This window comes from Pan troglodytes, chromosome 10 (genome assembly GCF_028858775.2).
Source record: "Pan troglodytes isolate AG18354 chromosome 10, NHGRI_mPanTro3-v2.0_pri, whole genome shotgun sequence".
NCBI classification, from domain to species: Eukaryota; Metazoa; Chordata; class Mammalia; order Primates; family Hominidae; genus Pan; species Pan troglodytes.
In genome coordinates, this window is record NC_072408.2 from 42,245,320 (window position 1) to 42,269,581 (window position 24,262).

Here is a 24,262-nt window from a genome sequence, read left to right on the forward strand (position 1 = left end):
CTTGGGCCCAGGAGTTCGAGACCAGCCTGGGCAACATGGCAAAACCCTGTCTCTATAAAAAATACAAAAATTAGCCGAGTGTGGTGACACGCGTTTGTAGCGCCAGCTACTTGGGAGACTGAAGTGGGAGGATTGCTTCAGCTCAGGAAGCAGAGTTTGCAGCCAGCCCAGGTTGCAGCACTGCACTCCAGCCTGGGCAACAAAGTGATACCCTGTCTCAAAGAAAGAAATAATACATAAGTTTACAGTAAAACTCATTACAAACCCTTGACTTCAGGTTGTTAGCTTTTTCTCACCTTTTTTTTTTTTTTTTTTTTTTGGAGACAGAGTCTTTCTCTGTTGCCTAGGCTGGAGTACAGTGGTATGGTCTCGGCTCACTGCAATCTCCGCCTCCCAGGTTCAAGCAGTTCTCCTGCCTCAGCCTCCTGAGTAGCTGGGATTACAGGCACACGCTGCTACACCTGGCTAATTTTTTAGGTATTTTAGTAGAGATGGGGTTTCACTGTGTTGCCCAGGCTGGTCTCGAACTCCTGAGCTCAGGCAATCCACCCGCCTCAGCCTTCCAAAGTGCTGGGATTACAGGAATGAGCCACCGCACCCGGCCACGCCTTTTCTCATCTTTTGGCAATTTTAATCCTCAGTGTTCCCATACATTTGAAACCAGAATGTGCATAAAGTTTCTTTTTTTCTCTTTAATGCTGTATCTCTTCTTAATAAATATCATGAAAGTCTATGAAAGTGTAGGTTGGGTGAGTTGGCCCACACATGTAATCCCAACACTTTGGGAGGCTGAGGTGGGCAGATTGCTTGAGCTTGGAGTTCGAGACCAGCCTGAGCAACACAGGGAGACCCCATCTCTACAAAAAATTTTAAAATTAGCTGGGCTTGGTGGTGCACGCCTTTAGTCCTAGCTACTTGGGAGGCCAAGGCGGGAGGATTACTTGAGCCTGGGAGGCGGGGGTTTCAGTGAGCTGAGATCACGCCACTGCACTCTAGCCTGGGTAACAGAGTGAGACCCTGGCTCAAAAAAACCCAAAAGTAAACTAACGGGAGCCAAGATTTAGCTTAGAAAGTCATTTCATGAGCTTGTGGCATGGACATCTGTGGTCACATGTTTTGCCACAGCCCCACCTTCTCACAAAACCCAGCTTGCTTCCTTTGAGTGGAATTCCTTACTGTTTTCTCCTGATCTGATAGATTGCTTCTTTTTGCTGTAGTAGACGAGGAATGTTTGTGTGCTAAACCGGTCAATTTTTGGGGAGGGCTTAAAATTACCATGCAGTAAGAAAAAAACATTTTGTCAGATTGAAAAATAGGGCACAACCATTCTTTTTGAAATAGGAATATGCCTGACTCATTATTATTATCATTATTTTTAGAGATGGGTCTGGGTTTGTCACCCAGGCTGGAATGCAGTTGCGTGATCATAGCTCACTGGCAGCCTTGAACTCCTGAGCTCAAGTGATCCTCCAGTCCTCCTGCCTCAGCCTCCCAAGTAGCTGGGACTACAGACGCACACCCCCTCGCTTCCGATCCAGCCAATCTTTAATTATTTTGCAGAGAAAGGATTTTGCTCTCTTGCCCAGGGATCTAAAACTCCTGGGCTCAAGGGATCCTTCTGCCTCAGCTTCCCAAAATGTTGGGATTACTGGTGTGAGCCATCGCATCCAGCCCCTAACTATATTATAAAATCAGGATGATTTGTTGAATGTGACGTAATTACTGTAAATGATTCATGTTGGTACCAAGTTTCTTGCCAGTAATATTTAAGTTTTATCAAACTTGAATAACACCTTGTTGGTTTTATTTAACATCATATTTCTGGTACCAACATGACTCCTGTAGCACCATTTTCTTTTTTATTTTTCTTTTCTTTTTTTTGAGACAGAGTCTCGCTCTGTCACCCAGGCTGGAGTGCAGTGGCACGAGCTCGGCTCACTGCAAGCTTCGCCTCCCGGGTTCATGCCATTCTTCTGCCTCAGCCTCCCGAGTAGCTGGGACTACAGGCGCCCGCCACCATGCCTGGCCAATTTTTTTGTATTTTTAGTAGAGACGGGGTTTCACCATATTAGCCAGGATGGTCTCAATCTCCTGACCTTGTGATCCGCCTGCCTCGGCCTTCCAAAGTGTTGAGATTACAGGTGTGAGCCACCGCACCCAGCTCTTTTTTTTTTTCTTTTCTTTTGAGATGGCGTCTTGCCGTGTTGCCCAGGCTAGAGTGCAGTGGCATGATTTCTGCTTACCACAACCTCTGCCTCCTGGGTGTAAGTGATTCTTTCTGGGGATAGCTCAAAATAGTCCTGGAATCCTCTGAAAGCCTAGAAAGCCTTAAAAAAAAACTTCAAGTAGTTGCCTGTATGAAGCTGCTTCCAGGTAGGTTCCTAAGCTTTGGCTATGTGTTGCCTAACTTATGATTCAGCCTAATTCTCACTCTCATCTGTTTTCAGTCATTTGCTGCAAAACTATTTGGTCTATTTAAGCTGGCTCCTTTCTTTGAAGCCAGTTTCTGCATGTCTGAGCTTGAAATCCAGAAATTAATTTCAGCCTTCTGTTTGATCAATCTAGGGCCCTCTACTGCTTGTGTATTTCTTAAAGCAGTGGATCTCAAACTTTTTGGTCTCGGAATTCACCCCATAATACTTTTAAAAATTATTGAGGGCCAGGCCTAGTGGCTCACACCTGTAATTCCAGCACTTTGGGGGGTTGAGGTGGGGGTGGGGGGATTGCTTGAGTCCAGGAGTTTGAGACTAGCCTGGGTAATATAGTGAGACCTTGTCTTTACAAAAATTTTAAAAATTACCCGAGCTTGTTGGTGCACTCCTGTAGTCCCAGCTACTCAGGAGGCTTAGGTAGGAGGATCACTTGAGCCAGGGAGACAGAGGTTGCAATGAGCTGAGATTGTGCCACTGCACTCCAGCTTGGGCAACAGAGTAAGACCCTGTCTCAGAAAAAATAAAATAAAATAAAATAAAATAATTGAGGACTCCAAAGAGCATTTGTTTATCTGGGTTATATCTGTTGATATTTAGCATATTAGCAATTATGAGATAAGTTTTTAAAATATTTATTAATTTACTTTAAAATAACAAACCCATTACATGTTAACATAAATAACTATTTTGTTTAAAAAGAATTTGGGGGAAGAACTTCAGATCTCTTTAATGTCTGGCTAACCAGAAAACAGCTGGATTCTCATATCTGCTTCTGCATTCAATCTGTTAAGATATGTCATTTTGCTTTAAGTATTTGAAGAAAATGATGTAATGGGAAAAGGAAGGATTATTTTCAGGTAATTGTATATAGTCTTCTTTGATACTACAGCAAAATCTGAAAAGTGATAGTTTCATAAAGGTTAGCTGTGGTATAGAATTTGAAACCACATCTGTGAACTTTTTAGTACTGCTATGTTAAAATGCATTGGCTCAGGATAAATAGCTATCATTGGGAAATTTTTTAAAAATGCATTGGCCTCAGTTGCCTTTTTTTTTCTTGAGACAGAGTCTCGCTCTGTCGTCCAGGCTGGAGTGCAGTGCTGTGAGGTTGGCTCACTGCAACCTCTGCCTCCCAGGTTCAAGCGATTTTTGTGCCTCAGCCTCCCGAGTAGCAGGGACTACAGGCGCACGCTACCATGCCCAACTAATTTTTGTATTTTTAGTAGAGACAGGGTTTCACAGTGATGGCCAAGCTGGTCTCGAACTCCTGGCTGCAGGTGATCTGCCCACCTCAGCCTCCCAAAGTGCTGGGATTACAGGCGAGAGCTACTGCGCCCGGCCAGCCACCTTGCCCAGCCTAACTTACTGTTTAAATAGATCTTTTACTCACGAATGATTTTAACCTTCATGAACCCCCTGAAAGATCTGTAGGGATCCCTGGAGCCCACTTTGAGAACTGTAGTCTTAGAGCACCAACCTTGAAAAATGCAGCTGTTGGGCAAGGTGGCTCACTCCTGTAATCCCAGCACTTTGGGAGGCTGAAGCGGGTGGATCACGAGGTCAGGAGATTGAGACCATTCTGGCCAATGTGGTGAAACCCCATGTCTACCAAAAATACAAAAATTAGCCGGGCGTGATGGCACACGCCTGTAGTCCCAGCTACTCAGGAGAATCGCTTGAACCCGGGAGGTGGAAGTTGCAGTGAGACGAGATCGAGCCACTGCACTCCAGCCTGGGTGACAGAGAAAGACTCCATCTTAAAAAAGAAAAGAAAAAGAAAAATGCAGCTGCCAGGCACGGTGGCTCATGCCTGTAATTCCAGCACTTTAGGAGGTCAAGGCAGGAGGATCACTTGAGGTCAGGAGTTCGAGACCAGCCTAGCCACTATGGTGAAACCCCGTCTCTACTAAAAATACAAAAATTAGCTGTGTGTGGTGGTGCGAGCCCGTAGCCCCAGGTGCTCGGGAGGCTGAGGTGGGAGAATCGCTGGAACCCAGGAGGTGGAGGTGGCAATAAGCTGAGATGGTGCCACTGCACTCCAGCCTGGGTGACAGAGCGAGACTCCTTCTCAAAAAAAAAAGAACAAAAATGCAGCTGTTTTCCTATAATTTTCACATGTCACAACATATTCTTTCCGATTTTTTTTCAACCGTTGAAAAATGTAAAAACTGGCTGAAAGTGGTGGCTCATGTCTGTAATACCAGCAGTTTAGGAGGCTGAGGTGGGCAGATCACTTGAGGCCAGGAGTTTGAGACCAGCCTGGCCAACACAGTGAAAACCTGTCTCTACTAAAAATTGAAAAAAAATTAGCTGGTCATGGTGGCACATGCCTGTAATCTCAGCTACTCAGGAGGCTGAGGAATGAGAATTGCTTGAACCCAGGAGGCAGAGGTTGCAGTGAGCCAAGATCCCATTACTGCACTCTAACCTGGGCAACAGAGTGAGACTCTGTCTCAAAAAGAAAAGAAAAGAAAAATGTAAAAACTACTCTTAGCTTGTGGGCCATATAAAAATAGGTGATAGGCTGAATTTCGCCCATGAGTTGAAGTTTGCTAACTCATCATATGTACTATTACTGGATTAAGAATTTTTTTTTGTTTGTTTGTTTGTTTTGCGATAGTCTCACTCTGTCACCAGGCTGGAGTGCAGTGGCGTGATCTCGGCTCACTGCAACCTCCAACTCCCTGGTTTGAGCGATTCTCCTGCCTCAGCCTCCGGAGCACGTGCCACCATGCCCAGCTAATTTTTGTATTTTTGGTAGAGATGGGGTTTCACCATGTTGGCCAGGAGTGTCTCGATCTCCTGACCTCGTAATCTGCCCACCTTGGCCTCCCAAAATGCCGGGATTACAGGTGTGAGCCACCACATCCAGCCTGGATAATGAATTTTAAAATAATTACAATAAAACATGCTTAATGTTAAAAATGTGAATATTAGCTGGGTACAATGGCTCACCCTTGTAATCCCAGAACTTTGGGAGGCCAAGGCAGGAGGATCGCTTGAGCCCAGGAATTTTGAGACCAGCCTGGGCTACATGGCAAGACCCCCTGTCTCTACAAAAAAAAAAAAAAATGAGCTGGGCATGGTGGTGTGCACCTATAGTCCCAGCTACTCAAGAGGCCGAGACAGGAGGATCACTTGAACTAGGAGGTCGAGGCTGTGGTGAACTGTGATCATGCCACTGTACTCCAGCCTGGGTGACAGCGAGACCTTGTCTCAAACAAACAAGAAAACTCACCATAAAAAACAAACTATGAGCATCACCTAATTTTCCTAAATAAAATGATACCCCAGAACATATAGCCCCTCAAATTCATGTTTCGGGACATTTATTTATATAATAAGCATATGTAACATGTTTATATATAATAAGCATATATAACAGTACCTGTTATGCTCTGAAGTGTTGGTAAAACATGATTCAGTTGTAAGTAGACAACTTTTTAGAGGTTGTAAATAGATGTGGTGTCCATTCTTGTACCTTTTTTTTTTTTTTTTTTTTTTTTGAGACAGAGTCTCACTCTATTGCCCAGGCTGGAGTGCAGTGGTGTGATCTCAGCTCACTGCAACCTCCACCTTCTGGGTTCAAGGGATTCTCCCACCTCACCCTCCCAAGTAGCTGGGATTACAGGTGCCTGCCATGACACCCGGCTAATTTTTGTATTTTTAGTAGAGATAGGGTTTCACCATGTTAGCCAGACTGGTCTTCAACGTCTGGCCTGAAGGGATCCACCTGCCTCGTCGTCCCAAAGTGCTGGGATTACAGGTGTGAGCCACTGCACCTGGCCCATTTTTGTATCTCGTTTGGAATGTGTGAGAACAGGTAACTAGGATCAGACTGACCTTAACCCCTTGACCTTTTTTGTCTATATATATTTTGTAACTCTCTGCCTCAGTTTTCCAGTCTGTTAGCAAGTGCTTTACAAAACACTAATATAAAACAATAAGGCTAAAATCCGGGCACGGTGGCTCACGCCTGTAATCCCAGCACTTTGGGAGGCCGAGGCGGGCGGATCACTTGAGGTCAGGAGTTCGAAACCAGCCTGGCTAACATGGTGAAACCCCGTCTCTACTAAAAATACAAAAATTAGCCAGGCGTGGTGGTGCGTGCCTATAGTCCCAGCTACTCAAGAGGCTGAGGCATGAGAATCTGTTGAACCAGGAGGCAAAGGTTGCAGTAAGCCAAGATCACACCACTGCACTCCAGCCTGGGCGACAGAGCAAGACCCTGTCTAAAAAAAAAAAAAAAAAAAAAAAAAAAAAAGCGTAACATTTAAAACAATAAGGCTAATTAGTTTAAGATTATAGTGGTACATATATGCTTTCAGCATATCCTTTTGGGACATTTGATTTAGTATTGAGATAATATGTGCTAAACTATTATTATGCTAAATAATTCAATGGAAAATTAATACAGAATTTATGAACTTTTTTTTTTTTTTTTTTTTTTTAAGAGTCCCAGTCTATCACCCAGGCTGGAGTGCCGTGGTGTGATCATAGCTCACTACCACCTTGAACTCTTGGGCTCAAGGGATCCTCTCATCTCGGTCTCCCGAGGTCCCGAGTAGCTGGAACTACAGGCACACACCACTGTGCATGGCTAATTTTTTTTTTTTTTAAGAAACAGGGTCTCGTGGCCAGGCGGAGTGGCTCATGCCTATAATCCCAGCACTTTGGGAGGCTGAGGCGGGCAGATCACCTGAGGTCGGGAGTTGGAGACCAGTCTGACCAACATGGAGAAACCCCATCTCTATTAAAAATACAAAATTAGCTGCATGTGGTGGCGCATGCCTGTAATCCCAGCTACTTGGGAGGCTGAGGCAGGAGAATCGCTTGAACCTGGAAGGCAGAGGTTGTGGTGAGCTGAGAACACACCATTGGACTCCAGCCTGGGCAACAAGAGCAGAACCCTGTCTCAAAAAAAAAAAAAAAAAGGAAAAAAGAAAAAGAAAAGAAACAGGCTCTTGCTTTGTTGGCTAGACTGGTCTTGAACTCCGGACCTCAAGCTGTCCTCTGACCTCAGCCTCCTAAAGTGTTGGGATTACAGGTGTGAGCCATGGCACCTGGCCTATGAACAGAAATTTTAATACCTAAATAATCTACTGCCTAGTAAAACTTGAGTAGTCTACTTTGTTTTCTGGGGTTCCCATAACCTGCATTATAGTCTCACAGTTCATGTGTTAACTGGAATCTTAAGTCACTTTGCTAGATGTAATGGAAATCAGAGCAGCACTGAGTATCCTATGGAGAATATAAAATGTTGAGACTGCTGTGGCAAAGATCTCGTATTTGTACTCTTTGCTTAATGGCAGCTAAATTATCTTAGAGTCTGAAACGTGGTAACTGAAGTTGTGTGTTTAAAAGAGAGCTGTTTGCATATAATTTTTTTATTATCATAAAGAAATAGAGCCCATAGAGCTCTGTTTGGGTATCTTTCTAAGTTTTTCAGCTAGTTTGTACTGAGCTGAAAGGTATTCGGTACCTGCTAAACTTGGTTTCAGCTCTATATTCCCTTTGTGATGCATGGTTGGGGCAATTTCTAATTGTCTGATATAAGCATAATTGTTGTTAGGAAGCATTCAAAATGGGTCCTGGAAGGTAACAAAAGGAGGAGCTATTTTGAATTGCCTGTTTTACCTTGTGTGTTTATAAACGAGTTTCCACCGTGTTTGTTTCTATATGAAACGGTTTATAACTTTAGAATTTTTTATGGTCCTTTTTGAACTTAATTTGTCACTTGGTTCTGTTTCTTTGTAGTTAGAAAATGAGTAGTTTTGTATAATTTTTAAATATACTGTTTAGTGCTTTAGAATAGGCAGATATGGACCTCTTTTTTTAAACTCAGACTTCTTTCTTTCTTTTTTTTTTTTTTGAGACAGAGTCTTGTTCTATCACCAGGCTGGAGCGCAGTGGCGCAATCTCAGCTCACTGCAACCTCTGCCTCCTGGGTTCAAGTGATTCTTCTGCCTCAGCCTCCTGGGTAGCTGGGACTACAGGCATGCACCACCACGCCCAGCTAATTTTTTTGTATTTTTAGTAGAGACGGAGTTTCACCGTGTTGGCCAGGATGGTCTCGATCTCTTGACCTCGTGATCTGCCCGCCTTGGCCTCCCAGAGTGCTGGGATTACAGGAGTGAGCCACTGCGCCTGGCCAACTCAGACTTTTTTCAATCATGCATATCTGCATTCTTTTTTCTTATTAGATTACATTATAATTTTTTGATTTACTAAAAGCAATCTGTGATTATTGTAGAGACTTTGAAAAATACTAAAAGTACAAAGAAGAAAATAGAATCACCTAGGATACCATTATCCAGAGATAACCATTATTAACATTTTGATGTTAATTCCCTTATCTTTTCTATGCTTATTATTTTGTTTGCTTTTTTGTAGATTTACAATTATGGTGCATGTACAATTTTATATTCTGTTTTTTTTTCCCATTTAACATACAGCATTTTCTCATATTTTTAGTTTTCAAAATGTTATTCTTTTATAACTTAAAGATAGTTTATTATAAGGCAGTACCTTAATTTATATTTATCCATTCTTGTTTAAATTCCTGTTCTTTTTTGGTCATAAAGATGACTGTGGTTAAACGCTCAATGCAAAAATGGTCCACATGTCTGGTTTTATCCTTAGAATAGAGAGACTGAAAGAAGAATGAAATGTTCAAAGGATATAAAACATTTTAAGACATTTAATATAAATATTGCCAAATTGACTTCCAGAAAGATTGTCTAAATATGTACTCCCAAAAGTACTATATAAAAGTGCCAGGCCATCAGAGAAATGCAAATCAAAACCACAATGAGATACCATCTCACACCAGTTAGAATGGAAATCATTAAAAAGTTAGGAAACAACAGGTGCTGGAAAGGATGTGGAGAAATAGAAACACTTTTACACTGTTGGTGAGACTGTAAACTAGTTCAACCATTGTGGAAGACAGTGTGGCAATTCCTCAGGGATCTAGAACTAGAAATACCATTTGACCCAGCCATCCCATTACTGGGTATATACCCAAAGGATTATAAATCATGCTGCTATAAAGACACATGCACACGTCTGTTTATAGCGGCACTATTCACAATAGCAAAGACTTGGAACCAACCTAAATGTCCATCAACGATAGACTGGATTAAGAAAATGTGGCACATGTACATCATGGAATACTATGCAGCCATAAAAATGATGAGCTCATGTCCTTTGTAGGGACATGGATGAAACTGGAAACCATCATTCTCAGCAAACTATCACAAAGACAAAAAACCAAACACCGCATATTCTCACTCATAGGTGGGAATTGAACAATGAGAACACCTGGACACAGGAAGGGGAACATCACACACCGGGGACTGTTGTGGGGTGGGGGGAGGGGGGAGGGATAGCATTAGGAGATATACCTAATGTAAATGACAAGCACACCAACATGGCACATGTATACATATGTAACAAACCTGCATGTTGTGCACATGTACCCTAAAACTTAAAGTATAATAATATTAAAATTTAAAAAAAAAAGTGCCAGGCCAGGCACAGTGGCTCATGTCTGTAATCCCAGCACTTTGGGAGACCGAGGCGGGTGGATCACCTAAGGTCTGGAGTTGGAGACCAGCCTGACCAACATGGAGAAACCCCATCTCTACTAAAAATACAAAATTAGCCAGGCGTGGTGGCACATGCCTGTAATCTCAGCTACTTGGGAGGCTGAGGTAGGAGAATCGCTTGAATCCGGGAGGCGGAGGTTGTGGTGAGCCGAGATCATGCCATTGCACTCACTCTAACCTGGGCAACAAAAGCGAAACTCCGTCTCAAAAAAAAAAAGTGCCCTTTCTGCTGCATACTCTATTGGCATTCTCTTGTACTTGAATATATATATATATCTTAATAGCTCAGGTGAGGTTTTGTTTTCAAGGTTTGATTAGGGGTTAACTTGACAAACTACTCCCTTCTTTCCATTTTTAGCACTGTAACCAAAAACTACAGAGCTTCATGTTATTTGGGTGACAAAAGCATAGACTTGGTTGGCTGTGGTCATATAAAGTGCCTTAGGCACAACATAGTCATAAATATGGATTTAAAATATGTGTAGCCTTAAATACATAAATACCTGCATAGCAAATATTTTGTGGATCCAGCAGCTTTCTGCAGAAACCTGAAGTTAAGTGCAAACTTAATATAGACTTTAAATATTTATTAAATATTAAATCAGTGAATATTTATTGAATATCTACTGTGTTGTGAGAAGAAAGGCTTCCTGAAGTTTTAATCTAGATCTCTATATTCTACCCCATACCCCTTTTGATTACAGATAATGCAGCCATCCCCTTTCTAGTCAGAAAACTAAAATAACCCTCACCCAGTCACTAACACATCACAATTTCTTTTTCCTTTAATAGCAGTTATCTGCTGTTAATCTAAAATTATTTTGCTTACTTGCTTATTACTTGTTTCTTCCTTTTAGAATGTAAATAAGCTCTATGAGGGCAGAAATCATGTCTGTCTCATTTACTCTTGAATTACTTGGGCCTAGGGCATATGGCACTGTGCTTAGGCACTGAGTAAAATATTTGGTGAATTAATGAATTTTAAAACTCACTAAATGTGTATAATCCAAAAAGCAAATTACGGTTATTAATTTCAAACTTCTTCCTTCTTAAATCTTTTTTTTTTTTTTTTTTTTGAAACAGAGTTTCACTCTTGTTGCCCAGGCTGGAGTGCAATGGCGCAATCTCGGCTCACTGCAAACTCTGCCTCCTGGGTTCAAGCAATTCTCCTGCCTCAGCCTCCCAAGTAGCTGGGATTACAGGCATGCGCCACCATGCCTGGCTAATGTTTGTATTTTTAGTAGAGACAGGGTTTCACCATGTTGGTCAGGCTGGTCTCAAACTCCTGACCTCGGGTGATCTGCCTGCCTCCGCCTCCCAAAGTGCTGGGATTACAGGCATGAACCACCGTGCCTGGCTCCTTATTAAATCTTTTACTAAGACTGTTAACTCCTCTTTTTTATAATCTGGAGTTGCTAGCAAAATAATTTGATAAATGACCATATACATAGCGTCTAAATGATATGTATACTGATCAACCTCTGACTAATTGAACTTGTAAATTAAGCCATCATTCTTAATGATGATGATTTCTTTCATGACAGATGAGTAAAATATTATTTTTGTGTAAAGGCCTATTGTCTTTTTGTTTTTATATCCACTTTGCCTAGCACTTGGTAGTTCCTTATTAGTGGTTTCTGAATGAATTAATGAATGAATTAATGATAGCTAATCTTAACATCTTCTAGATTTTTATGACTCTTTGATACTTACAGTGCATTATCCTTCTAATTTTTTTGTACCTAGCAGTATCTGCTTTTTGTCATTAGGAACCTGATAACAGGCCCCTGGATGTGTTTGTATGTGGCTTTTATTCCTTGCTTAGAGTTGGGCCATCTTATTAACATCAGTTGGTTACTAGAGAAAAGATCACATCACACCATATCTGCATTCTTTTTTCTTATTAAATTATATTGTAATGGTAATATCACACGAGGTTTAGAGAATTTACTTTGTAGTCCTCAGTGACAGACTCCATGCTTAGTCTATTAAAATATATAGATATAGACATATATCTAGATATACATAAATAATCTGTTTTCTTACACAGTGACCATTTTAGGATCTACCTCTGTCTCTAACAAAACTAACAGATTTTATGAAATTATCTCAGTTATTAAAAATCATTCTCTAAATCTTGGGTTTTCTTCAGTTCTCTCCCAGCATTTACGTAACTTTCTCTTTTGAGTAAGTATTAAGTTTTTTTAATCATTTAAAAAATTCTGGTGACTGAGTACCTGAGCCTTTTCTGCAGATGTTGGCCTCTAGGACAGCTTTTTTATGCATCTTTGTCTTCCCTGTTCTAAGATGTTTGCTGAAAGCATCCCACTTCTCCTTGTCAGTGCTTCTTAATGTGTGTATCCCTCTTCTGTCATTTATTGTTTAGTTCTATAAAATGCTTATGTTTCATCCTGAAGAATAGGTTGGGAAGGAGATGACACACTGAGTGCCATGCCCAGACACATGATCTGCTTGTCAAGCAGTATGGTTATAAATGAGCTGTGAGTTAAATTCTAGTGAGTGGCAGCATTGTTTTTCAAGATTTCTCTTTATGTCTCAGTCTGTTTACACTACAGAAATGTGTTGCTTTTTGTTTTTGAGATGGCATCAGTGAGACCTCACTGATAATTAAAGATTTGTTTTAAGTGTTAGATAGAAATCAGCAAAATGACATTCTTTATATGTAGCAATTGATGCAGCAGACCAGGAGTGAAGGAGAAATTTTTTTAAAAAAGGTGTTAGCTGGGTTGTTTTTTTTTAATGGGGAGACAGATCATTCTTATTTTTGTTAAATACTTAAATTTTAAAAATCACTTTAGAGTGAAAAAAATTTTAAACAAGAATAATGGAAACGACAAGAGGCAAGAGATTGAGGGAAAGATTTAAGAATAATTGTGGGTGTTTAAGAAGAGAGGCTTCTTCCTCTCATTGTGATCTCCCTTTGGTGAAAATGGTAAAACAAAGGCCAGCAAATTTAGAAGGAAGCAGGAAATCCTAGTTAGTGGCTGTCAGTTGAATATTTAAGAGCAATGAAAATACTTACTTCTGTTAGATTTTAATGCTTTTTCCCCCCCAATTTTTTTGTTTTTGTTTTTTTTTTCTTTCAGAAAGTCATGATTTTTCATCTCTATTTTCTAGTAAGTGTGCCACTAAATAAAATTTGGAAGCCATATAGTGTGATGTGATTGTGCAAAGGCAAGTTACATTTTGAATTTTGTGGTTTGAGGGAAGCCATTCCAGAATTTATTTCACCACTTCCTATGCCAATACTGTCCCACTTCTCAGCAAGAACTCTTTCCCTCCTCTAAATAGGTAGAAAAATGAGAAAATTTAGCATCAAATAACAGAATCAAGATAAAAGTAAGGAATCCTGCCTGATCCTTGTGTTGTGTCTACTCTAGCCCTTGTAGTTTACTTCCTGGTTGAAAATATATTAGAGGACCTCGTTGAAATAAAATTCTCATTTTGTGATTATATTAGGAAAGCAGATTCTGGGACATGTAGTGAAATTATCTCTAGCACAGGAGTTAGGAATTTTTGCAGAGATGAATTGCTTTCCAGACATGCTCTAAGTTTTCAGCCTTAATGGTCCTGGTCATTGCATTTATTTACTTTTGTTTACTTGTATTTATTTTTTGTAGCATGTTGTAGTTCCCGAAAGTGCTAAAAAAATCATGTATTTAAAACAAACAAACCAACCAGAAAACCCCCCTCATCCTGGGGCTGTGTGAAGAAGAATGAAGCTCTCATTTCCCAGTACCCAATCATCAGCTTGAGCTGGCCTCTCCTAGGAACAGAATTTATTGAAGCAATTTATCCTGGTTAAATGTGATATAAATCCATGTACATGTATGTACGTATAGGCTCTGTTCCATTACAGTAGTGCTGTAGCATCATATTCCTTCCTAGTTAGACCATGTTTCTATCACACTGAAAGATGACCAAGAAACCCCTTCTATTTTATGGGGCATCCCACAATTTTAAACACCGATTAGTTGTGGAATTACTGATTAGACAACGAGAAATACTGGTTTCTAACCCCACAGTGAGTCCTAAGAGAGTAGGAGAGATGTTACGTAGCTACCCTCTGAGTTTTAAGCATGGTTTTCCGATTACCAGATTCAGTCTAGCACGTTAACATTTTATTTCAACGCGAGCCTGACAGATTGTCCTGACATTTCAGTTTATTTCCAAGATAAAAATTTGAAATTTGGTTACAGTTCTGAAGTCACTTGCAGGCATATTCAAATTGTAGTTCCTCTCTCATCTTCCCTCGTTCGTATTCTTTTGTATACCTTTCTCTTTCATGGAAGGATGTTTGAAAATATCCTTTAGGAGTTTATAAGACTATTTTACCCCCCACTCCATTTTTCTCTTCCACCTTCCAAAATACGGTTTATCTTTTAGGAATTGTTTTTTACTATGATTTGCATTTCTAATCTTTATCCATCTCCACTTCTATTTTTATTCCTAGTTGGAATATGAGAAATTTCTCCCACACATTCAGATTGGAATTATTGTTCTTCAACAAAGAATTTCAATAAACACTTTGAGAGTTTAGCTTCAATAATTTATAAAACAGTATAAACCCTGTTAAAGTCTTCAGAGAAATAGAAGGGATAGATGGTGATGCCTTTTAGTGCCATTTCTTTCATCCCCTGCAGCAGCACACATCTGTTGGCTGCAACAGAGCAGCCCAAGAACACTGGCCGAAAGCAGCACAAACAGCCGGAACATGTTCACCCAGTAAACCCCCAAAGAGTCCACATTTGTTTTATTGCTGCTTTTAAAAACCTAGCCGTAAATAGAATCAGAAGGGGGAAGGGCATCGATACTTCTCCATTTGCCACAGACGATTGGTGGGGGGAGGAGGAGGCTCCCGGTTTTTATTTTTATTTTTTTATTAATGAAAGCTATTTCCCATGTAGCCCAATAGGATGGGTGCTTTGTTTTCTTTGGCAATAATATGGGATAAACAGCCCTTGCCAACAGTCTCGTAGTTTATACACCAGGGAGCCAGATTATGGCCCTGTAAAATGGAGCACCCCTCCTATAATCCCTTAATTAATTAAATGACAAATTTTGGTCTTCTCTCGTTCAGAAATATGGCTTCTGCATCGAGCGTTCAGTGAATTTATTGACATAAGGAACTGCACTAGTTGTAATTCAACAGATTGGAGAAGTGTGTTATATACTGTAGTAGAAAGAGGGAAAATCTAGCAAAGGTTTGAAATTCCTTGACTATTTAGATCTCAATCTTTCTAATTAAAAGTTTCAGTTGAGACACAGTAGATCATATGCCACCTGTCTAATGGGTCTCCCCAAAGTAGCCTGTGTTTACAACTTTGATAGATGACATTCGTGGAACACCTGTTTCTAGGGTTGATATTTTTGAAGCACTTTTTTTTTTTTTTGCTCCAGCATATTTAACATAACTTTTTCCCTCACCTCCCCCTCCTCAGCTCCGCTCTGCTATATGAAATATGGGAGACGACAGACCGTTTGTGTGCAATGCCCCGGGCTGTGGACAGGTACGTTTACAATATACTTTATTGTGAATGTCTCGTTGTGAATCAAAGTGGCTGTTTTATCACTAAGGCAAAGAGTTTAAAGCCAGTATTTTACGTGATCACTGGAGGTAATCAGATCAGAGGATTTGCAGTGTGTAAATCCAAGTTATGAGGAAGTGTAGGTACTCTACCATAATGAAATCTGCCTTGCTGTCTTCCATATTGTTATTCTACTGGTGCTTGTTTCCCACCACACAGTATGGAAAAATACATGTTGCTGTCTCCTCCTTTCTAAAGCTGTCCATCTAAATACAAAGCAAGTTTAGAAATGTTTTCTCTTCATGCCGGGCGCGGTGGCTCACGCCTGTGATCCCAGCACTTTGGGAGGCCGAGATGGGCAGATCACCTGAGGTCAGGAGTTGGAGACCAGCCTGGCCAAAACCCCATCTCTACTAAAAATACAAAATTAGCTGGGTGTGGTGGCACATGCCTGTAATCCCAGCTACTCAGGAGGCTGAGGCAGGAGAATGGCTTGAGCCCAAGAGGTGGAGGTTCCAGTGAGCCGAAATTGTGCGACTGCACTCCAGCCTGGGTGACAAGAGCGAAACTCCGTCTCAAAAAAAAAAAAAGAAAGAAATGTTTTCTCTTCAACCTGCATGGATATAAAAGTCTGCTTAACATATTTGGAGAGGCAGCTGATAATGTACCCACTCATTGTGAACCTCAATTTGCCAGAATCTATTTGGATTTTTTAAATAAGGAAAAAAAAAATTTCTTTTGACTGTTGATCCAGAAAATCACTGTTAGCAGCTACAGCAGATACCTATCTAGGAAAGACGAATCCAATAGAGAACTTGAGATCTCACAGCATTATATAAACATTTTCTCTGTCTAATGCCATAAATGCATTGTTCTGTATGTCAGCTGTCACGTAATTATATTCATATGTGTATATTGTATGTCATTTTTCATCATATGCTTTTTTAATAAAGTAATTTTGTTGAAATCGCCTTTTTTTTCATTTTGCATCTCCTTAACTCTTCTTCCTAGACCTTCCTCTATTGCCATGTTCCACAAAGGATGAAGAAAGGAATACGAAGGAAGTTTTATTTGCCTTCATTAATTTGTTTTATAGAACTCAAAGGGTTGAGTTTCTGTTCACTTAGGAATATGTCATGTGACTGTCCACTGACACTTACTGGTGGTGTGTGAGATTACACACTAGTTATATTAAACATTGTAAATATCTGGACAAAAAGAAGAGTTAAATTTCAGAGATTCCTATGAATTTGAGAGGTAGATAAAATGGGGGTGGTGACAAGGAATGAACAGAAGGAAGATTCCAAATTCCAGTAAATGCTAAAATTTTGACAAAAGACCAACAAAGGCATCATATTCTACAGTATTTGCCATCCTAGGGTGTATTTCCTTTCATGTCAAAGTTTTCAACTTTATTATTTACTACATGTTTCCCCATGTGATTTCATATATATATATAGAATATATATATATCTCCATTTATATATGGATGTATATAAATATTTACAGTAAAAGCCAGTTGGGAAAATAGAATACATTTGTTTCACTTTTCAGACAGCTTTATTGAAATACATTTCTAAAAATGATCTCTCCTAGCCTGGTATGGCTCATGCCTGTAATCCCAGCACTTTCAGAGTCCAAGGCAGGGTGATTGCTTGAGCTCAGGAGTTTGAGACCAGCCTGGACAATATAGCGAGACCCTGTCTTTACAAAAAAAAAAAAATTTAAAAATTAGCCAGGCATGGTGGCACACGCCTGTAGTCCCAGCTACTTGGGAGGCTGATGCAGGAGGATCACTTGAGAGTCCAGGAGTTTGAGGCTACAGTGGGCCATGATCATGCCACTGCACTCTAGCCTGGGCAACAGAGCGAGACACTGTCTCAAAATAAATAAATTTAAAAATGATCTCTCCAAATTTTTACATGGAATTAGATAATACTGTTTACTATGATGCTTATGACCGATACCTTGTACCTTTTTCACTTCTTGCTTTTAGTTGAAAAATAGGCATTTTTGGTGAAAAGATTTATTTTTCTAATACTTACCATTATTTTTCTTCATTTATTGTTTAAACTACTCCTGAACTCCTCATATATGTTATATGCTTAAAACAACCCAGACAAGGACTTCGCAAAGAAGTAAAAATAGAAGATAAAAATAAGGAATATATGAGAAAAGCATCTCTTAAGCTCTCTGAGGAAGAAAGATATAAATAACACCTTTTCAGGCTGTCTCATCAGAAAAGAGTAGTATCCACTGAAATTTGTGAAATGTCACAGATTTGTGAAATTTGTTTTTGTTTTGCTGTGTTTTGGACTGGAGGTAGGAAAATAGTAGGGACTTTGACTTTGGTTCCTTCTCGTAAGGTTGTGTTCCATTTACCATAAGCCATTTCCTTCCCCTACTTCTGTCTCCTGTTTCTGAATTATTTGTTGGTATTTTGGTTATTAGGATTCATTATAACCTCCGGCTTAGGTTCTAAAAGCTTTTTTCCCCTCAGTAGGAAGGTGAGTGTGGAACATTGCTACCTCTTTCTTTTGGATTCAAGATACTTATTTCATAGAAAAAGGATACAAAGGTACAACTTAAGGTTTTGAAGGTAGCATGATTCACCCATTTACCCCCTTTGCATGTCAAAACTTTATGGTCAGGTGAGATTATAGTTCTTTAGTTATATTTAGTCTCTTCCAAGTTTCTCCCACGATCTGGTAACAAATAACTCTGGATTGGGATCTCTACAAGATTTACTGTGATTGCTTTATGTTGTATGAAATAGTGAAAATCTGGCAGATAAGATAAATTTGGTAAAGTGAACTACCCTTAGCCTGTCATCCAACTTCCTTAATATCCCTTGAGAATGGTTTCATTCTGGAGCCACCTTGAGCCTTTCAAACTATTTGTAATCCATTTGTCATTGATTCAAGTTCTTTCTTCCAGAAATGGTAGAATAATAAAAAGGCTATGTAAATCCCAGGATGGGTAATAAGGACCATGATAATTTTTGCAAGACGTGGTTTAGAAGCTGCTACCATAGAAGTCTCAAAAAGCAGTGGCTTCTACTGGGTAGAGGAAGTAGGAATGAAAACAATTATAACTCAGGATACTATTTTTTTTTTTTTTTTGAGACAGAGTTCCACTCTGTCGCCCAGGCTGGAGTGCCGTGGCGCTATATCAGCTCACTGCAAGCTCCGCCTCCTGGGTTCACGCCATTCTCCTGTCTCAGCCTCCCGAGTAGCTGGGACTACAGGCACCCGCCACCACACCCAGCTAATTTTTTGTATTTTTAGTAGAGACAGGGTTTCACCGTGTTAGCCAGGATGGTCTCAGTCTCCTGACCTCGTGGTCCTCCCGTCTGAGCCTCCCAAAATGCTGGGATTACAGGCGTGAGCCACCGTGCCTGGCCACTATTTCTTAAAAAACAAACAAAACTATAGGAACCTTGCATTATGTCAATATCTGCTCCTTGCCCAGACTTTACCCTATGCATTCCTAAACTCAGAAATTGTCCTGTGCCTTAATATTAAGGGAAGGTGAAAGGAAAATTCACCTAAAATAGACTAGTGGATTATGCTCTCCACTATATAATCAAAACCGCTAGGCTTTCAATGGATACGTAAACATGTTTTGGTTGCTAGGTCTTTAATGGCTGTTATTTTTGGATTCTGTTCATGATCCACTTCCCACCAGTAAGTCTGATGTGACACAGCTGAGTTCTAAATATGCTGCATGTGCTTAAAAAAAAACGCTGCTGAAGGTTGTGCTGTCTGCATTCTTAGCGGAAAAGACAGGTGATAGGGTTTTTTAGCCTTGTTATTCCTATTCTCCTGTTGAGATTTTTTTGTTTCTCTTGAGGCCTCATCAACCTCATGAAGAGGAACTCAGGGAAAGCAATATCCCTGCTAATACCTCTCTGTGGAATGTGGTAGCAGGAGTAGTTAATAGAGCTGCCTCCTGAGAATGGGGTTAGTGTTGTTAAGGCAACAGTGCCCCAGATACCCTCTTGGCAGAGGACTGGTTGAATTTGAGTTGTATGGGTTTTTGAAATGTTTATAAGATAGCATCTATTTAAAGACATTGTGACTATAAAACAGCTTTGTGTTGTAAAAATAATAGAAATATAGTTTGGTACTGAATCTATTAATAGGAAGTCTTATAAGTTTTTTATACTTTTGGAGGACGCTTTTACTTGAATATGGATTATAAAATTGTTCCATTGTATGTGGAAGTGGGAATAAATACTATGTCTCTGTCAGTAATCTTGAATTTTAGATGTTATTTCATATAAACGCAGTTAGATAACTTACCTTTTGGATGCTTTTTGCCCAGTTTTTTATTACTGGGATCAACAAATTCCATATTCCTATGCCTCCCTCTCAGGCACATGACGCAGGTTTGCAGTATAAATTATGCAGATTTAAGTAGTCTTTCTGGTTACCATAATCAAGTGTTTGAACAGAAGCTGGTCATATCAGCTTATCAGAATGTCAATTTCCTTAAAAACAGGAACGCATTTCCTCTGAGGAGATACTACTCATGGAGAGTTAGTATCATCTTGTTCTTAGCCAGTGAGAAAGGTTTCTGTCATAACTATTTTGTATCACCTCTGTCCTTTTTTTGTTTTGTTTTTGTGAGATGGAGTTTCGCTCTTATCGCCCAGGCTAGAGTGCAGTGGCGCGATCTCGGCTCACTGCAACCTCTACCTCCTGGGTTCAAGTGATTCTCCTGCCTCAGCCTCCCAAGTAGCTGGGATTACAGGCGCCCACTGCCACTCCCGGCTAATTTTTTTGTATTTTTAGTAGAGACAGGTTTCGCCATGTTGATCAGGCTGGTCTCGAACTCCTGACTGGAGGTGATCTGCCCCTCTTGGTCTTCCAAAGTGCTGGGATTTCAGGCATGAGCCACCACACCCAGCCCACCTCTGTCCTTTTAAGGAAAAAATCCTTCGATTATTTCTCTGTCCAGTGTGACCCTGAGGGGCTATTACTCTTTTTTTGCCTGGAGAGATCTACTGTCAGATCTTCTTCTCTTCTCCCAGAGGACATTTAGGTACAGGTTGAAATTCTCTTCATATCTTTCTAACTGAGATATGAAACATATAACTAACTCATAGACCTCTGGGGCCTGCTTTTCCTTTCTAAGGCCAAGAATAGTGATGGAGCCCTAGTTGTGATGGGATTGAGGGCAGCTTCTTGTACCTCCTTATCTTGTCATATAATAGGAATAATGTTTATGGTGTTGTAGTCCTGGCTTCACTTGGCATTTAACCAACCTCCAAAGCTGTTTATTGCTTCGTATCCTCTGCCTCCATGAACATTATCCCTTAAATCTCTATTGCTCTGTAATATATGAGGCAACAAATAGCTCCTATGATTGGTTAAATGCTGGCATGCTGCAAAGGTATATGTTTTATTGCCTATATAACACAAATCTATAGAGATTATTCCTGTTATCCCAGCCCTCCCATTAAATGGGCCATACTGGTACTGTGGGACTCTGGATCTTTAATTCTGTCCCTTTGGCAAGTTGCCCTATTATCTGGCATAAGCACAAAAGAAAAGCAGGAAAGAATGAGTTGGTGGTGATTACTAATTCTTTATGTTAGGGAAGCATCTTGAATTGGAGAATTACAAGGGGAAGCAATGGCTCTGGTAGGTAAATGCCATTTGTGGTAGTATATGCTATGTTTACATGTTTCGACAGGTGAAGGCAATTTCAGGCAAAAAAATAAGCCTTTTTTCCCCACCCTCTGCCAAGAGTTTTTTAAAATTCTAATTTTTATTAAATAATTCATATTTCATTCAATAATTCATCTAGTTCCCATCTGGTAAGAGTGCCTGCATGCTGTCAGGCAGCTGAAAATACACGGCATTATACACAAATTAGGCCAAATGCTAACCTTATTTTTTGTATTATGTTGACTTTGCAATAACTTTCAGTTCACTCTCTGGATGCTGCAGTAACCTGTGGTGGAAGTAGACCGCTCTTACGTATCATATAGACAAAACTGGGACTGGGGTTTTTTTTTTCTTTTTTTTTTTTTGAGATGGAGTCTCACTCTGTCACCCAAGCTGGAGTGCAGTGGTGTGATCTCGGCTCACTGCAACCTCTGCCTCCCAGGTTCAAGCGATTCTCCTGCCTCAGTCTCCCCAGTACTGGGACTATAAGCGCCCACGACCATACCTGGCTAATTTTTGTATTTTTTAGTAGAAATGGGGTGTCGCCATGTTGGCCAGGCTGATCTTGAACTCCTGACCTCAGGTGATCCGCCTGCCTCAGCCTCCCAAAGTGCTGAGATTACAGGCGTAAGCCACCGCACTTGGCCTGGGACTGGAATTTTTTAAATGTAGACATGCTAAGAGCAGGAATTAAACTCAAGTTTCTTAATGTCAGATCTGATACTCTTGACACTTGCCCTTAGAAACATGTAGTTGATTATTTTTTTCATGTTATATTTAAACAAATATATGTATGTTACTAGAGCACAGTAGATTAAAAGCATCCTTGCTCCAGTCTGCCCTTCCCAAAAAAGGCTGTATGAATCTAATTGGTACTACACGCAGGAAATTAAGGTGACATTTTTCAGTTATTCCCTCTTGTTTTCCTTAGATATAACTTAATATTTGAAACAGGAGCCCAGAAACTGTTCTCAGAGCATTCCTGTTAGAAAAAAAATGAAATCCTGTCTTTGCATCTCAGCTCTTCCTAAGTTAAAAGGCCTCTTTCCTACTCCCTTCTTTTGCAAACTGCTGAGTTTACAAAGTGCCTTCTGAATCTTAGAGCCTGTCTTTCATTTATCCTTCCTTTGCCACTCTGGCAAAACTACATATAGCACATAGCTAGGTTGTTGACTTACAAGATATTGTCATTATATAGAATTCTTCATTCTTTTATCAAATAGTCTTCCAGCGAATGCAGCAGATTAAAAAGCAGCCAGCGTACTCCCTCTCTCTGGTTAGCGTATTTCTTTAATGCAGATTGACTTGCTCAGCAGTCGCATTCTGTCTGAAGCCCTTGTTAGGGCCTCTCTGTATGTGGATTCATAACACATCTGTGTGTACATCTACAGTGCTGTATAAATAATAATAAGTAATCACCAGATGGCCTATAACTGCTCCTCTGGACCCGCTGGGTCTCTTGAAGCTGTTAGTAAAGTCTTCTGGCGTTTTACTGGGGAAAACTTGTCATAGATTTATTTCTAAAAAAATTCAAACTCACAACTGGATGTTTAGGACTAGATATTGCTGTCTGTGTTGTAAATATTTAACAGGCTTTGTACAATGACAAGTAAAAGCGCCATTACTAACCACATACAGTGGCTGTGGAGCTCTTCCCTCCTGGCCATTTAGAAAGGAAAAGAAATGCCAATAAATTGTACATTATGAATAAGGTACAAGAGATGCTCTCTGGAAGATTTTTCTGAAGAGAAAAATAATTTCAACATTCTGCTCAAAGAGTTGTGACTGGGCAAACTTAAGCTTTTTAACTATGTGCCAGTGACTTAAACAATGCCACTTTTATTTTTTTTTTAGAGATAGGGTCTTGTTCTGTCACCCAGGCTGGAGTACAGTGGTGCAATCATAACTCACTGAAGCCTGCAACTCCTGGGCTCAGGCAGTCCTCCTGAGTAGCTGGGACTACAGGTGCACACCACCATGCTTGGCTAATTTTATGTTTTTATTTTTAGAGACAGGGTCTTGCTGTGCTGCCCAGGCTGGTCTTGAACTCCTAGCCTAAAGCAGTCCTCTCACCCGAGGCTCCCAAGTACTTGGGATTACAGTCATTAGCAACTGCACCTGGCACAAAGTTTTAAAGTGGACTTTGTAATATTTTAAGAAAAGCCCCATGCTCTGGAGTTCAGTCATACTGAGATTTTAATGCTAATAGAGTCTTTATAACCAAATGATAAACCTTTCTGAAAGAGTTACAGTGCTAGTCGACATTTGGTTAAATGTCAGGCCTTTGGTTATGTCTAAAAACTTAACACATAAAGTATAGTGTTTGCCAATATTATTTATAAAGCAAAATATCTTTATTTTTGTCCTCTTTCCATTAATTTTTGTGAAAAGGTTATGTATTTAGTTTGGGGAAAAATGTTATTCTGATTTTCTGCTTATAATTTTCTGTGCTGTTTTGCTATTACTAATCACTTTGCTTCAGTACCTATTGTACTAGTGTACTTAGTACAATAATACATGTTTTTTAAAATCACAATAGAACTCATCACCCCTAAATTTGAGGGTTTTTTTTCTTTGTTTGCTATCATAAGATAACAACACATGTTTTAAACAGAAATTGGGTATCTTAACTGTCAAGCCTAGTTTTCTTTTGTCTGTTGGGGGTTGAATCTATTTAACCACAGAGAGCTTGTCCTTTAAATCGTAGCACGTGGATGTTACTTTCGAGGTAGAATGTGTAGAATGGTTTTCTGTTTCAAAATCTCATCTCGAAGAATTGACATACAAATTGTGAAGAGGAAATAGTTTTAATAGTTTATTGTAGGGAGATGTTGCTTTTTAAAGTTTTGTCTCAAAATTATCATGTTAAGGATAGGATTTCAAGAAGGAAAGCATCATGGAGAAAAGATAGAAGCTTTGAGGTTTATCTCTTTGTAACAGTGCCTTTGTGTTTTTACTTTGAAATTTCTTTGTGCAGTGAAATATGCTACCTTTGT

General features: G+C 40.0%; 1 protein-coding gene across 12 annotated transcripts in view; it reads left to right on the plus strand.

The window, feature by feature from the left end:
- The window catches only part of ATF7 (activating transcription factor 7), a 117,982-nt gene that overhangs the window by 8,834 nt on the left and 84,886 nt on the right, over window positions 1-24,262 (plus strand). For all 12 annotated transcript variants that reach the window (XR_010147743.1, XR_010147745.1, XR_010147746.1 and 9 more), the window contains 1 exon segment: window positions 15,505-15,573. Coding sequence is in view for 7 of the 12 variants with exons in the window: in XM_054663265.2 (XP_054519240.1) it covers window positions 15,526-15,573 (48 nt within the window). In the remaining 5 variants the exon portion in view is untranslated.